This window comes from Rana temporaria, chromosome 1 (assembly GCF_905171775.1).
Source record: "Rana temporaria chromosome 1, aRanTem1.1, whole genome shotgun sequence".
NCBI classification, from domain to species: domain Eukaryota; kingdom Metazoa; phylum Chordata; class Amphibia; order Anura; family Ranidae; genus Rana; species Rana temporaria.
Window position 1 is genome coordinate 194,881,585 of NC_053489.1, and position 16,647 is coordinate 194,898,231.

At 41.8% G+C, this 16,647-nt stretch overlaps 1 protein-coding gene across 16 annotated transcripts in view; it reads right to left on the reverse strand.

The window, feature by feature from the left end:
• RIMBP2 (RIMS binding protein 2) overlaps positions 1-16,647 on the reverse strand; it is a 758,298-nt gene that overhangs the window by 268,567 nt on the left and 473,084 nt on the right. For 15 of the 16 annotated variants that reach the window (XM_040347437.1, XM_040347489.1, XM_040347429.1 and 12 more), the window contains 2 exons: positions 10,229-10,333; positions 4,471-4,521 (listed from right to left, as the gene is read on the reverse strand). In XM_040347437.1, coding sequence (XP_040203371.1) covers positions 4,471-4,521; positions 10,229-10,333 — 156 coding nt within the window. Of the gene's footprint in view, positions 1-4,470; positions 4,522-10,228; positions 10,334-15,048; positions 15,269-16,647 lie in introns of those variants that run through there. The other variant, XM_040347480.1, reaches the window with a different exon arrangement.

Consider the following 16,647-nt stretch of genomic DNA (forward strand, 5'->3'; position numbering starts at 1 on the left):
TCATTAGGGTCTTAGAACAGAAATGTATGTGGCCATTGAACACAGGGGCACAACAGAGTGGACTGCACTAGAGTGCCCGGCTGGTGTCTCCTAGGAGAGCGGGGCATGCACTGTAGATAGTTTACTGAGGTCTGAGAACAGAAATTTACACACTCATTGAACACAGGGGCATATTAAGTGGACTGCACTGGAGTGCCCAGCTGGTGCACTGTTTTGACATCCTGCCCCTGAAGAACTCATTAGGCAAGTTTGTAGGCATAAAAGCAACAGCATCACTTATATGCTTCTAGAAAAAGGCTAGAGATACTTTAGGGATTAGAGAGTGTTTTTACTTTAACAATATTTTTTAAATCAATTATTTTTTTATAAAATGGATTATCTGGAAAATACAGGTCCAAACAAATTGGTTCAACCCAGATCAATTCTAAATACATTATTTGGTTCGCTTATGTCAGTTACAAGATGCAAGGAAAAAGTGGGTCCAGGTATTATGTGGTAAGAATGCTGAAGCCTGATATGTTCTATAAAGTGAAGTATGCTCATATATGGGGCATATACACCCCCGTTAGGCAAAAAGTGAACATTTGGAGTGTTCTAGGAAACATTTAAAATGTTCATTATGCTAAGCAGTTTGCCTTTTGTCTTAAATTCTTTCTAAGAAATAGACACGTGCATTCGTTTTTGTCCGAATGCATTTTCGTCCGAATTTCGGGTATTTTCGTTATCATTTTAACAAACGAAAATGAACGTGCAGAATCCGAAATCCGAAAGACCCGACATAAAAAAATGCTTTATTTTCGTTTTCGTTGCTACAACAGTTCGATATAGATAGGAGATTCGACATGACGCTGACAATAGCAATCTGTGTCTATCGAATCTGCGGTCGAATGTGCCTAATCTTAACTCTATTAGTCCAAGATTATTCTACATAGAGAGGAAAGATTTGACATTATAGAGACAGTGTTGGGGTAGACCATTCGTCATGAACGACGAAGATTCGACGAAGCAGCAAAAAACATACAAACGTCAAATCTGTCATTGAAGGCTTATGGTGTCTGTCGAAAATTCTAAGAAGATTCGACAAGCAACTAAACTGTACGACGCCGCAATCGTACATTTCCGAACAAATGCTCGGCCCATAGGCTATAGAAGAATTAGAATGTTGGTTGACTAGTAATAATAATTTATAAATATAATAATTACTAGTGTTATACAAGATTCTTCTATAGCTTGTAGGCGGAACATTCAACTGGAAATGTACAATTGCGGCGTCGTACAGTTTAGCTGCTCTGTTGAATCTTCTTAGAACATTCGACAGACACCATAAGCCTTCAATGACAGATTCGACCTTAATTAATTCGGATTTTCGGACGAATGCATTTTTTAACGAAACAAAATAAATAAAAACGAATTTAAAACAAAGGAGTAACTAAATAAATTTATTTTTCAGGACGAAAATAAAATTCCGAAATGAAATATTTCAGTGTGCACATGTCTACTTAAAAATAGACCAGCACTTCCTAGTATGTGATGGTACCTATGCACTTCTTTGCCTAAAGCTTCATAGGTGTATATCTGTTGAGAGAATAAATTTACTGCTGTCAATGACTATTCGTTTTTGGGTGAGAGTTAGTGATGCCACTACTGTGCTGATTAATGTTCTCCTTGCTGGAGCAAAGCCCTGCTTCTAGCAAGATGTCTGCCTCCACACTGAGACACAGTGCAGAACAGAGTATCATAAGTCAGTAAATGGTGAAAGATTAGCTGCAGGGAATGCACAGACAATACGGGGGACTAGTTCTTTGCCTGCTCTCTGCCTTTTTTTGCCACAGCTTCCAAAGTTCTGTTCCTCTTATATGGTTGAAAATAGACCGATGTCTTTCACGTTCAACTTGTGGTTAGTAATTATTTTGTTTATTAGTTTGTATTTAGATATATTATATTATGGTACTGTTGGCATATCAGTGTATATCAGAAATTAAATGGAAAATTGTTATATATTGGCAAAAATACACAGGATATAATAATTACAAAAAGAAGAAGCAAAAGCAGAAGAAGAAGGAGAAGAAGAAGAAGAAAGACACATCCATCAAGTTCAACCTTACAAACTCTGCAGAAGTACCTGGGTAACTCTGACCAACAAGGATTGGAAACATGTAAGGCTTTACAATGTAAGGGGGTCAATTCACAAAATATTATCAAACAGGACATTACTCCAATAATTATCACTAGCTTTTAACTGCTGATATTTGTGAGGTTGTGTGAGCTGTGAGGAAACAGATTAAATACAAATAGAGGCATTTAATAGCTAAATATCTATATGCAATGTTTATTTTTGGAATTTAATTTTAATTTATTTATTTTTTGGGAAAAAAGCTGCGAGGTAAAATAAACTCAGGTTAAATAACTCACACAGCTTACGTAAAACAAACCCAAGCTATGTTAAGCTGATCTTGAAAATGTGTGAGTTGTTCGGCTAACTGACAAAATCGGAAATTGCTAATTAGACAAATTTATTTATAGATGACTAAGCTTAAAATGTCTTATTGCCTTCTTGTAAGCTTAAGGCCCCTTTCACATGTGCGGATCCATTTTTAGGCATCCGCTTGCTCAGTGGGGATCGCTCTGTTGATCCCTGCTGAGCCGGCGGATGACTAGTCCATCTCTGCACACTGTCCTCCTCTATGGGGGGATCGGATGAAAACGAACCGTCCGTTTTCATCCGATCCGCCAGATGGATGTAAAATAGGGTTTGCATCTGTCACACTTTAGTGTAGAGGATCGGATCTGGGTTGATCGGGTGTCAGCGGACATGTCACCGCTGACATCCGACGCTCCATAGAGGTACATGGAGCACCCGTTCAGGCGGCTCTGAACGGTCCGCACGTGTGAAAGGGGCCTTAAAATATTTAAAATAATATTTGTAAATTTTACTAAATCACATAATTTTTTTAAAATTTGTAAATAATTTTTTTTGCTCTCTTCCCCTAGCTTTGGTATTTCTCATCTAGACACGTATGGCATGTAGTGCCCACAGACTTCTGGGATATAAACGTCATGTATCTGAGGCCCTGTACACACGGTCTGACAAAACCGATGAGAATGGACCGAGGTTCAGTTTCATCGGTCCAAACCGACCGTGTGTATAGCCCATCGGTCTGTTTTCCTTCGGTCCAAAATTTTAAAACATGCTTCAAAACCAAACCGATGGACCGCTGCCCGATCGGTCCAAACCGATGGTTAGCACAGAAAAGCATTGGTTCAAAACCCGCGCATGCTCAGAATCAAGTCGACACATGCTTGGAAGCATTGAACTTCGTTTTATCCAGCACGTCGTGTGTTTGACGTCACCGCGTTCTGACCCGATCGGTTTTTGGAACGATGGTGTGTACACACATCAGGCCACTTCAGCGGTGAACCGATGAAAACGGTCCGTCTCATCGGTTTGGAACGACCGTGTGTACAAGGCCTCAGAAGTCTTCAGGCATCTTGGGCACTATCTGTTCTGGTGACATTGTTGATATTATTGCAACATGTAAACACTATTCCCTGGCTAGCACCCTGCCATGCCAGCGCTCTAGTTAGAGAATTGCCATAGTATTGGCAGTGTGTAAGTAATATAATCCCCAGCTCAAGCACTGGGTGGGCATGCACCAGTTTGGCAGAATCAACTGATGCTCTTAGTAAAAATTATAACATGCGACAAAAAAAAGCACCAAATAAGCTGATCAAAATGCAAGTTAAGATCAGCTTGCATAAAAAGGTAAGTATTTTACTTACAATTACCATGTAAATACATGTTTTTTACAATTTACTGGATTGGGGTAAAGTTTGTTTTTAAGTTGACAATGTAATTTAAGCTAAAATATGAGCATTTATAAACAGTACTCATTTCAAAATAAAAATACTAAATTTTTAGGTGACTCTTTTCATCAAATGATTTTACTCTGAAAGAAAGTAAGAAACCCCAATGTAACTGGCTACAAGCTTCTGCGCTGAAGGGGAGGAAATCAATTTTAATATATATGATAATGTCACTTCTAAGAAAGTGAGGCCCAACAATGACTATGTGGCGATCACATCTTCACCCTATTGAATTCCCAAATCCATTTGCATTTGTATATAGACAGATACTGCATTGGGCAAGAATTGTTCTTAATACTTATCAATAAACCTTTAATTTGAAAAAAATAAAGGAAAAAAAGTAGCCTAGTTACCTAAAGCAATCAAATTCTAGCTAACACTTTTTTAGTGCATGTTCGGAAATGAAAGAAGTGACCTTAATGAACATTGCATAATAGGTCAACTAAAAAGGTGGAGACAACAGAAATAATATAATAATTATTAAATCGATGTTAGTGTTTCCCAGTGTGTATGTGTTAATGTTTGAGCATGTGTTATCCACCTATGACTGATTTCAATTTATAGATTCTCACAATGAGTGACACATATCTGGTGGTTCTTTCTCACCTCTAACAGCTGAACTGCACCCTCATGTTCTTTCTTGGCTTCGACCTGGGCCTTGAAATAAGAGAAAAAAAAATAGTGAAACATTAACTTAGATAAGGCTTTACGTAAGGAAGGACTTTTATTACTGATCTAGTATGTTAACAGGGTGTAAAAATCTGCAACCAGTAGAAAGATACATAAAATCTCAGCTGAGAACAAGTCAGGTGTTAGAACATCTGTTATGCTTCGCTCACAGATAAGAACCATAATTTCCTCCCCTGACGTTACAGTTATTAAGCACTTATTGTACTATTCCAATAAAGCAGTATAAGAAATATCAGATTAAAAATCTCTGTACCATCTATCACTGAGCGTAAAATCAATTTCTGTCTCGCATGGTATACCGAAACAGAATGCAGATCAGTGTACTTTTTCTTTGACTAATATTCTTCTTAATTTAAAAAGCTTCCGGTAAACAACTAAATTTAGGGCGGAAATGGCACAAAGATTTGGATGTGCGTGCTCAATTTGAAAATTAACTTTCACAACCTGAAGAACCTCTGAAACTGTTCACCACTGCAAACATTTAGGCCCAGATTCTCAAAGGGCTTACGACGGCGCAACGCAATGTACGCCGTCGTAAGTCCTAATCTGGGCCGTCGTATCTATGCGACTGATTCTTAGAATCATTTACGCATAGATAACCATTAGATCCGACAGGCGTAAGGCTCTTACGCTGTCGGATCTTAAATGCAATTTTTTTTTTCGCCGCTAGGTGTCGCCTCAGTCGTTTTCCCCGTCGAGTATGCAAATTAGCAAAATACGCGAATTCCCGAACGTACGCACGGTCTACGCAGTGAAGTTACGACATTTACGTTAGATTTGCGACGCGTAAAGTTGCCCCTGCTATATGAGGGGCAACCAATGTTAAGTATGGCCGTCGTCTTTTACTGCGTCGAAATTTAAAAATTTATGTCGTTTGCGTAAGTCATCCGTGAATGGGGCTGGACGCCATTTACGTTCACGTCGAAACCAATGACGTCCTTGCGACGTCATTTGGAGCAATGCACCCTGGGATATTTTCCGGACGGCGCATGCGCAGTACGTTAGGCGCGGGAACGCGCCTAATTTAAATGATCCATGCCCCCTACCCGGCTCATTTCAATTAGGCGGGCTTGCGCCGGGGGATTTACGCTACGCCACCGCAACTTTACAGGCAAGTTCTTTGTGAATAAAGCACTTGCCTGTAAAACTTGCGGCGGCGTAATGTAAATGACATACGTTCCGCCGCCGCAGTTTTACGCCCATCTACGAGAATCTGGGCTTTAGTTTTTAGCTTTCAAATAAGACAAGGGATCTAATGAGTTAGTATTAAAAATTACTTTAAATTATTTACTATATGTATTTTTTATCTTCTGTATCACTGACCCAAATGACATAGCACTGTATAACATAAGTAGTTATAAAGAGCTAAATAATAGATATAGTAAAAATTCAAAATAATTTCCAATGATAACTAAATTAAACAATTACAGCAATAACATGATACAATAGAAGAATTTTCTCTGTCTACGCAAGTCTAATAAGCCTCTGTCACTAAATAACTAAACACATTAAAAACTGTTGATGGTGTAAATTGTGTGTACCTAGGGCTGCCTGCGCATACTTGTCTCTAATACCCTGCAATTATGGATGAATCCTGGGGCAAAGCTCTCACACTACCAGGTTGTGTTGGAGTTTGCTGCTATGTACCATCCTCCATAAATTCTTATTGGTCTATTACTGTGGTGAGCTTCCATGCTAGCCAATTGGAACATGCATAAGACGGTGTAGCAGGAATGTTTCATCACTATCGGGATGTAGCTGTCAGGAAAGGTTCCATCCGCTGGTGATACTGCCTGATATTTGGCGTGCAGTACTGTGGTCCACCAGCAGGTGTCTCCTGGCAGTCCGGAACTACCAGGGGAGCTCTCCCCTGGTGGTGGTATTATGTGATTGCGGGAGATGTGTACAAATACCTGGCAGACACAATCATACTTTGCCTTGGTATCTCTTCTTGCCCCCTGACCCTGAACCTGAGAAGCTCTGCATCTGATCCTGATCCTGTCTGTTATCTGAACCCTGTGCCTTGTACCTGTACCCGTTCCCATCCTCTCCTTGTCCTGTTTGTTTTCCCTTTCCCCAGCTGCTGACCTCCAATTGACGACCCTGGCTCTGTTTATGATTCTGGTTTTCCCCATTACTTGTACATATTGGTCTGTTACTGTTATTATTTGTGGGTTCTGCTTGTATTGGTTGTTGTGCACTTTGTGGTATTGGAGGTGGTTGTATTTCTATTATTTCACTTATCTTTAATAAATTATCATATTTCACTTAAACACGTCTGGGTTTCCTCTGTTGCAGTCCACACAGTTCTGGTCTTATCTGATACGTGACAGTTTACCGAGGCCATCCCTGACCAGAAGTGGCTGCACAGAGGAACCATCTTGGTTCAGGTTGCTTTGCGGCAATGAAGTTGGATGTGATTCGTTATTATGCTGGCGTCAGAGAGTAGTGAATATCTCCGCCAAACACTGAAAGAGTGGACCAGTGATCAGCTGCTAGAGATTATTTGTTTTGCTCACTCCTGGGTTGATCAGGGCTGTATGCTGTTTGGGGATGTTCAGCCCTTGATTCAAATGTGTGCTGAGCTAGCCCTGTCCTGTGTTCCGAAGGGATCAGGTGGAGTCCCTGGTGTGGCTGCTAGAGGATGATTCTGCATGCTTTTTTGAGCATTATTCAGTTTGTCCTCAACAAAAACATAGAGAATGTATTCACTCTGTACAGACCCTTGTTAGACAAGCAGCATGTGATAGGTCCTTTGTCCAACCAGTGCTCCAAGCATGGTCTGACATGCTGCAATCACCCCGAGCCAAACTACAACAAACCACCTCTGCCATCAGACACCTGCCTGCCCAAATGTATGTTTCCCCATCACCCACGTCAACCTCAGTTGAAACCCAGTATACCCTGCTCCCAACCAAATACTCATACCCAGTCTCTGCTCCCTGTACCTATCCTGCATTCTACCCACCTGTCTCTTCTCAGCTGCCTACAAACTCACAAGATTCTTCTCCAGCTACTATTACCTCTTCTCTGTCATATCCCAACCCTCCTTTCCAGTCTGCTGCACCCCTCACCTACAGAGCTTCAGTGGCTAAGCCAAAAAAGAAACACAAGTTTTTTCCAACCAAAACGATCCTGCTAGTAACCCAACCTGCCTCCACACCAATCAACCTGGTGACACAGTGCTGGTACGAGGGGAGAAGCAGGAACGCCACATTCGGCGTGGTGGAACGCAGCTGTGGAGCGCAAGCAGCAGAGCGTCACTTCCGGATTCAGTCTCAGGGCGGTGCACGCGTTCGAGGCATGCGTGCCTCTTCGTCAGGCTCTATCTATCTATCAATTCCCGGGGTCCCAGCCTCAATTCCCGGGGTCCCAGCCTCAATTCCCGGGGTCCCAGCCTCAATTCCCGGTGTCGCAGCCTGAAGATCCGGTGTCCCAGCCTGAAGATCTGGTGCCCATGTCTCTGCCTGGGTTTGTGGTGCCCGTTTCCCCGGCCTGAGGTTGTGGTGCCCGTTTCCCGGTCTGAGTTTGTGGTGCCCGTTTCCCGGCCTGAGGTTGTGGTGCCCGTTTCCCGGCCTGAGGAGACTGCTGCCCAGTCTGATGAGCTTCTGTCCTCTGCCCAGCCTGATGAGCTTTTGTCTGCTGATTAGCAGGATAAGCTTTTGTCCGCTGCCCAGCCTGATGAGCTTCTGTCCGCTGCTCAGCCTGATGAGATTCTGTCTGCTGCCCAACCTGAGGTGTTCCTGTCTGCTGCTCAGCCTGAGGTGTTCCTGTCTGCTGCTCAGCCTGAGGTGTTCCTGCCTGCTGCCCAGCCTGAGGTGTTCCTGCCTGCTGCCCAGCCTTAGGTGTCCCTGCCTGCTGCCCAGCTGGACGACCCAGAGCCTGCTGCCCAGCTGGACGACCCGGAGCCTGCTGCCCAGCTCGATGACCCGGAGCCTGCTACCCAGCTCGAAGACCTGGAGCCTGCTGCCCAGCTCGAAGACCCGGAGCCTGCTGCCCAGCTCGACGACCCGAAGCCTGCTGTCCAGCTTGACGACCCTGAACTTGCTGTCTGCCCTGAGGTGCCCGCTGTCCGGTTTGATGTGCCTGATGCCCTGCCTGAAATGCCTGCTGCCCAGCTTGAGCTGCCCGTCGCCTGGTTTGATACTTTGAACTGTCTTCATACCCAGCTTAGTGTGACTCTGCCCGCTGCCCGAATTGATGTCATGGACCTGTCTCAGCAGCAGCTAGTTGGAGCGTTCGGAGGCCGCTCCTTTGAGGGGGGTACTGTCAGGAAAGGTTCCATCCGCTGGTGACACTGCCTGATATTTGGCATGCAGTACCGTGGTCCACCAGCAGGTGTCTTCTTGCAGTCTGGAACTGCCAGGGGAGCTCTCCCCTGGTGGTGGTATTATGTGATCTTTGGGCCGCAGTACTGGCGTCCACCAGCGGGGGGTTCCTGGCAGTGTGGGGCCGATATATTCTCCTGCAATCAGGCGTCACCTGAGGCTGATTGCAGGAGATGTGTACAAATACCCGGCAGACACAATCATACTTTGCCTTGGTATCTCTTCTTGCGCCCTGACCCTGAACCTAAGAAGCTCTGCATCTGAACCTGATCCTGTCTGTTATCTGAACCCTGTGCCTTGTACCTGTACCCATCCCTCCTGTGATCCATCTATCCTCTCCTTGTCCTGTTTGTTTTCCCTTTCCCCAGCTGCTGACCTCCGATTGATGACCCCGGCCTGGCCCTGTTTATGATTCTGGTTTTCCCCATTACTTGTACATATTGGTCTGTTACTGTTATTATTTGTGGGTTCTGTTGGTATTGGTTGTTGTGCACTGTGTGGTATTGGAGATAGGTGTATTTCAATTATTTCACTTATATTTAATAAATTATCATATTTCACTTAAACACATCTGGGTTTACTCTGTTGCAGTCCACACAGTTCTGGTCTTATCTGATACATGACAGTAGCAAAGCTATGCCTGCTGCAGGTATATTTAGGCACCTCTAGATGCCTACACTTTATTCCTGCAGCAGTATCTTAATTTTTTTTTTTAGTGGCATAGTTTTTGAAACCTACAGAGGCAACAATAAAGCTTTAAAATGCCCTTTTCAGCCCATGGGATGGGATTGTGGAACTGATATTCTAGTAGTGGAGTTGGTGGACATTTTTAGCTTATACAGGGACCTGGAATTTCATTTTTTTTCCACCATTGGTAGAATCACAGAGAAGCTGCGATTTATGATGTTTTTGTGCAAAACTTAATTAAAGGCTTTTTATATTTGCCTAGAGTTTAGCATTAAATTCACTTATTTTTCAGGGGGAAGTGAAATCAATTATCTTTTGACTAATAAAAAAAATAGCTACAGTAGGGTGAAAGAGCATGTTTGTGTTGAAAACACTTTTGAACCCACCAACATATGTCTTAACAATTAACAGTGGTAATATAATGAATGTTTTCATTGAAACATTATTGATTATGCCAAGATTTTAATGTCTCACAATTTGTTCAAGGCTATTAGTATAACCTTAAAAAATATTAGAAAAAAGATGAGAAAGGTCGGGAAGCAGTTTTGCTGGTAACTGTAAATGTTATATTTATTAAACAGAAACATCCATTTTCCCCGTGGATACCCTGAAGACAGAAATGGCTTTGATATTGATTTGCATCTTGATTGATCTCTTACCTTCTGTAGAAGCTCAATCTCCTGCTGTTTTGCATTGAGAACAGCCAAGGCTTGCTCATGCTCCAATTCCAGATGTTGCCGCCGCTCTGCAGCCTCTCGCATATGCTGTGTAGAAGAACTTAAACTGTTATCTACTTGCGTTTTATGTCATGAGTGAGTTTTAGAAGCAAGTGCTAATTTCATCACAAAAAAAGACACTACTATGATATAGTGAGGGAACAATTAAGAAGTCTGAAAAAAAAGACAACACGAAAAAGGAGAGTAATAAGACTTTCCGTTTCTGCCACCTGTGTCTCCTATCTTCGCTCTCCTGCAGAGCTACACCAGCTGAAAGATCTTCAGTATCCCATATTTCAGAGTGTGTCAGATTTGCAGCAGCTGGTGGAACCACAATGCAGTGCATCCCATGGTTCCACTAGCTGCTACATCCCTACTATGAGCCTGTACAGTTGTAGCGATGTAGCGGACAGCAGATGGAGCAAACAGCATGGAGCAAAGGCATCTGACACACTTGGGAGCTTCATCAGTCAGGAGGCAGTACTGGTAAGAAATATTACTCTTTTTTAACAGGTTGCTTTAAGAACAAATGTCACAGAATAGCTTTAACCACTTGAAGACCAGGCCTTTTTCTGACACTTCTCTCATACATGTAAAAATCTGTATTTTTTTTTTCTAGAAACCGCAAAACATTATATATATATTTTTTAAAAGCAAAGGCCCTAGAGAATAAAATGGTGGGTGTTTTTTATGTCACATGGTATTCAAATAAAACATTTTGGTAACACTTTTATTTAAATGCAGAAAAACACAATATAATACACAATTGTTTGGTAAAATGTAAAAGATGATGTTACACCAAGTAAACAGATACCAAACATGTCATGCTTTAAAATTGCATACGCCCAGCAGGTTGAACGGAAAAAAACTGACATCTCGGGTTGGAGCCAAAACCCAACCCCCCTTCTGCAGGATTTAACAACTCACTGACCTCATCTGCCCTGGGATATGACATGCTGCTTCCTGCCAGCTAGAAACTGACTCTCTGCTACCTGTAGTTCCACCTGCTCATCCCAGAGATGTACCCAACGTCATTTACTACCATGTGAGTGGATATTGCCCTTATAATAAAGTGTTTCTTGATACATACTCAGAGGTGCCCCTCATCTTGTTTATCATGCTGGTATAACCACTGAAAATCCTGTGACGTATGGGTACATCACGGGGCGGCATTTGGTTAAACTATAATGGGTGCAAATCAATTTTATTTATAACTGATCTCCAAGCAAACAGCTAATTAAACAGCTACTTTTCATTTAGTCATGAGATTTACACAGCCCTGCCAGACAGCACAGCCAGATTGGATACCTAATGTTTTTTATTGCAGTTAAGCAAAACAACCTGGTCATCTCCATACCACCAGCCTGCGAATGAGAAGGATGAGGTAATTTCTCAATCCCTCTGTCCTGTCCTACTGCCAGCATGTGCAGTACCTAGTTATTATAAGTGAATACCTCTGTCTCCCAGTATAACTGCTTTTGACCTCAAGTACCTGAAATCAAGATACAAATTCAGGTACTTACATTAATTGTACTAGTTATATTTCATGATGTTTAATGAATACATAACTGTACTTTTTTCTTTATATATGCCTTACTTTATGTTTTTAAGCTGTTGTTGTATTTCTACTTGTATTATATATCTACAATCTTGACACTGTTTTACCTCAAGAGCCTGAAATTAAGACAAATTCAGATACTTCCATTAGTTGCACTAGTTATATTTCATGATGTTTAATGAATACATAACTGTACTTTTTTTTCTTTTTTTTATATATGCCTTACTTTATATTCTTAAGCTGCTGTTTTATATCTACTTTTATTATAGATCTACAATCTCTTACACTGTTTTACAAATAAACCATAAGACCATACAGGCTTCTTTCCAAAGCTAAGAGCAACACTGTTTACATGTGAAAAATAAACAAGAACTCCACTTTCTAGCTGGAGCTAAGACTACATAAATAATAAAACAATATATACTGTATATATATATATATATATATATATATATATATATATATATATATATATATGTATGTGTGTTTATATATGTATTTATCTTTATATTCTGACAGTGTTGTGCCCTGCCCCTGAAAGTTGTACCCTGTTAAAAGAGTTTTATGTCGCCTAGGATTCTCATCCAGGCAGGTTGAGGGGCTCCAGGGTTTAATTCAGATTGATTGACAGGTATGTGTTGAGCTTTTAGTAGAGACCTGACCATGGGTCTGGCTCTACTCCAACCACAGAGGAGGTCTCTGTCCAGGAGTCAGGAGGGCTCCACCTAGGAGAGAGATGGAAGCTAGTGCAGCATGGGGTTGCTATCTGTACAAACACAACCTGTGTGTGAAGACTGTATAAGACAGACTACGCCTGAAGTGTCGCCTAAAGGCCAGAGCCGCAGTGAAGTATGTTCAAGCCGAGAGGCTGCTGATTCATTGTTTTATAAACCCCTACGAGGGAAACATATTGCTTTTGTTTTCTGAACTTTCTTTTAATAAAATTGGACATGAAAGCCTTTAAAAAGAAGAAGTAAACAAGTGGCCTTAATGCTCTACCAGTTGAAGCAAGTTCTCCGTCACAACCACTATGTATTGCCTTTAAAATAAACCTACACAAAATACAACCTCAATTCCAAAAAGCTGTGTAAAAATCTACATAAAAGCATAACACAATGATTTACAAATTCCATAAACCCATATTTTATTCTTAATAGAAAACACATCAAATGTTTAAGCTGGGAAAATGTACCATTTTAAGAAAACTATTTTGAAATTGATTGCAGCAAACAAATTTGAACAAAAGTTAAGACAGGGCCATGTTTACCATGATGTAACATCTCCCCTTCTTTTAACAACTCTATAAATGTTTGGAACTGGGGAGACCAGTTGCTGGATTTTGGGAAGGAATGTTGTATAATTTTTGCCTGATATAGGATTCTAACTGCTCAACAGTCCAGGGTCTTTTTGTTTCAAGATGTTTTCAGTAGGTGAAAGGTCTGGACTGCAAGCAGGTCGTTTAAGTACCCAAACTCTTCTACTATGAACCCATGCTGTTGTCATAGTTGCAGTATGTGGTTCAGCATTGTCCTGCTGAAATATGCAATGTCTTCCCTCAAAAAGATGGCCTCTGGATGAGAGCATATGACATGGCTTCTATTTTGAAACAAAAGTGCAGCGCTTACTATAATCATATTCTGCATAAGTAGATTTATTTACCAATTTACCACAGCCGTTACACTGATACAGTACATACTCCATTATGAGCCTTTATGTCCTATATGCCCTCCTATACTGAGTGTGGATCCGAGGAGCCACAGTGCTTGAGACTGTTACAATCACTGTGGATTTGTTTGGGGTTTATCCCCTAAAAGCAGTTTTTGGCTTTTCATTTATTTGAAAGCCAACAACTTTTGGTAAGCAGCCAATTTTACCTTCACTTTCACTGGACGTTTGAGGAGCTTTTACCTACTTATATCCAGGGCTTTTTTTCTCAAACAATAGGTGCTGGAACTCAACTCCCCAAAAACCCTCTCCGACACACACCCTCCAAATCACACCAAATAGTGGGTGTAGTCAGATTTCACAAACACTAGGAGAGTCTTAAAGGGGCATTAAATACCAGGATTGTATTACATACAGAGTGCAAGAGTTCAGGGGGGTTACACACAGAGTGCAGAGCTGTCACTTGTAAACACAGAAACCGGACTTCTGTGTTTACAAGTGATTGTGGTGAGCAGGTACCAAAGGGCCTGAGCCAGAGGTGGTGGAACTGAGTTCCACCAAGTTCTACCTGAAAAAAAGCCCTGTGTCAGAGAACTCACCTTACTGGAAGTTGTGTTGGTCCCCCTGGTGCGTGCGCCGGTGCGCGCTGATGTGCATGACTCTGTGCGCGCTGGTTCGTGTCCCGGGCTGCAGGTGTGCGCGCTAATGCGCGCCTTGGATTGCGGGTGCGTGAACGTGCGCGTGCCACTTGGTACCAAACAGCCCATTTAAACCCCCGGAATACTTCAGATAGGTGCCGTCTGATCTTTCAGCTTCCTGTTACCTGATATGCGCTATCTGCCTCAACCGTGACCTTCTGACCCCTTGGCCTGTTTACCTGGATTCTTCTTGCCTTCCACCTGCATCTGACTTCGGCTTGTTTGACCTTGCACCTGCCTGCTCCACTGTATCTTGCTGCCCGACCGTTGCCGACCTTGCTTGTGACCCAACCATTCTACTCTGTTTCTGCCCAGCTCCACTTTCCAGTGGCCCTACCAGCCTGCCTGCTGTCTGAGTGGACTACTAACCTCTGCTGCATCTAGTTCCAGGTCCGCTCATCCACCACAAGCCTCCAGGCTTTCATACCCTTCCTCACTCCCGTGCCTTCTGTCTCCACTATCAGGGGCCGCGAGTCGGATCCATATGGGAGACCTTGCTCTGCTCCATTGGTCTTGCAGTCCAGGTACGTGCAAAGTCTGACACCCTGCCTATATCTCTCTGTCTTGGAGTCATTTTGGGACGCATGATCTGTTTTTTGCACATCTGTGGACATTGTTATGGGTTGCTTTATGGACTCTTTTAAATCATCATTTGTAATCATACACTTATTCTTGGTTTGAATATAGTAATCACTGCACTTTTGTTTCAATTTATTGATTATGTTAATATCTGTTGACCTGTGCTAGCAGCTGTTTTTTCTTTCACTAATTATTTTGACTTTTTTTTATTTATCTAGGTTCACAGGTTCACATGGCTTCTATTTTGCATGACAGAGCTTTACCTTGCATTTTTGGATGGCACGGTGAACTGTGGTTACAGACAGTCAATTTTGCAAGAATTTCTGAGTCAATGAAATGATGTCCATCACAGAATCATGCCTGTTTTTAATGCAGTGCCGCCTGAGTGTCCGTAGATCATGGGCAACCAATATCATGTTTTCGGCCTTGGCCCTTGTGCAGAGAGATTTCTCCAGTTTCTTGGAATCTTTTGATGATATTAAGTACTGTAGAGGATGATATGTTTAAAGTCTTTGCAAATTTACATTGAGGTACATTAGTCTGAAATTGCTTGACAATTTTTAGATGCAGCCTTTCACAGATTGGTGAACCTTTGCCTATCTTTACTTCTCAGACACTCTGACTTTATACCCAATTATGTTACTGACCTGTTGCTAATAAACCTAATTTGTTGCAAAATGTTCTTCCAGCTCTTCCTTGTTAGCACCACTTACTTTGCCAGCTTTTTGCTTCCCTGTCCCAACTTTTTTGAGACCTGTTGCTGCCATCAATTTCAAAACGACTTTATTGTTTTCTTAAAATTTATTTTTCTCACTTGCTGACCACCATTACGCATATATATTGTGGCAAGGCGGCTCGGGTGTACAAACTGACGTACTTATACGTTGGTCTGTGTATGTGGTACTGCGGGCATGTGCACGCTGCTGGGGGTGCGCACGTACACCGTCGCACACTACAGGAGCCTGTGGGTCTGGCAAACTCGATGTCCACCGGCCACCCGTGATTGCGGTGATGAGAGGCAGAACGAGGATCTGCCAATGTAAACAAGGCGAACCCCCATTCTGACAGGGGAGGAGAGAGAGATTAGCTGTTCCTAGTGATCAGGAACAGCGATCTCTCTCTACTCCCAGTAAGTCCAACCCCTAACAGTTAGAAACACCTTCCTAGGGAACACTTAAGCCCTTGATAGCCCCCTAGTGTTAATCCCTTCCCTGCCAGTGACATTTAAACAGTGATCAATGCATTTTTATAGCACTAATCACTGTATTGGTCTCACTGGTCACCAAAAAGTGTCATTTAGGGTCAGATTTGTCTGCCGCAATGTCACAATCCCACTAAAATTCACTGATCGCCACCATTACTAGTAAAAACAATACAAAAAAAGTCCCTATATCTTTCCCAGTATTTTGTAGACGCTATTACTTTTGCGCAAACCAATCAATATACACTTACCAAAAAATCTGTAGCAGAATACATATTGACCTAATAAATTCATTTTTATATATATTTTTTGGATATGTATTATAGCAGAAAGTAAAAAATATTGTTTTTTTTTCAAAATTATCCATTTTTTTGTTTATAGCACCAAAAATAAGGTGATCAAATACCACCAAAAGAAAGCTCTATTTGTGGGAAAAAAAGGACATCAATTTTGTTTTGGTATAATGTTGCATGACCGTGCAATTGTCAGGTAAAGCGATGCAGTGCCGTATCGCAAAAAATGGCCTGGTCATTATAGGGAGCAAATCCTTCCTGGGCTTAAGTGGTAAAACATTTTATATATTTTCTATTGTGCTTAAAATATGAGTATATGAGATTTGAATTGCATTCTGTTTTTATGTAGATTTTATACAGTGTCCCAA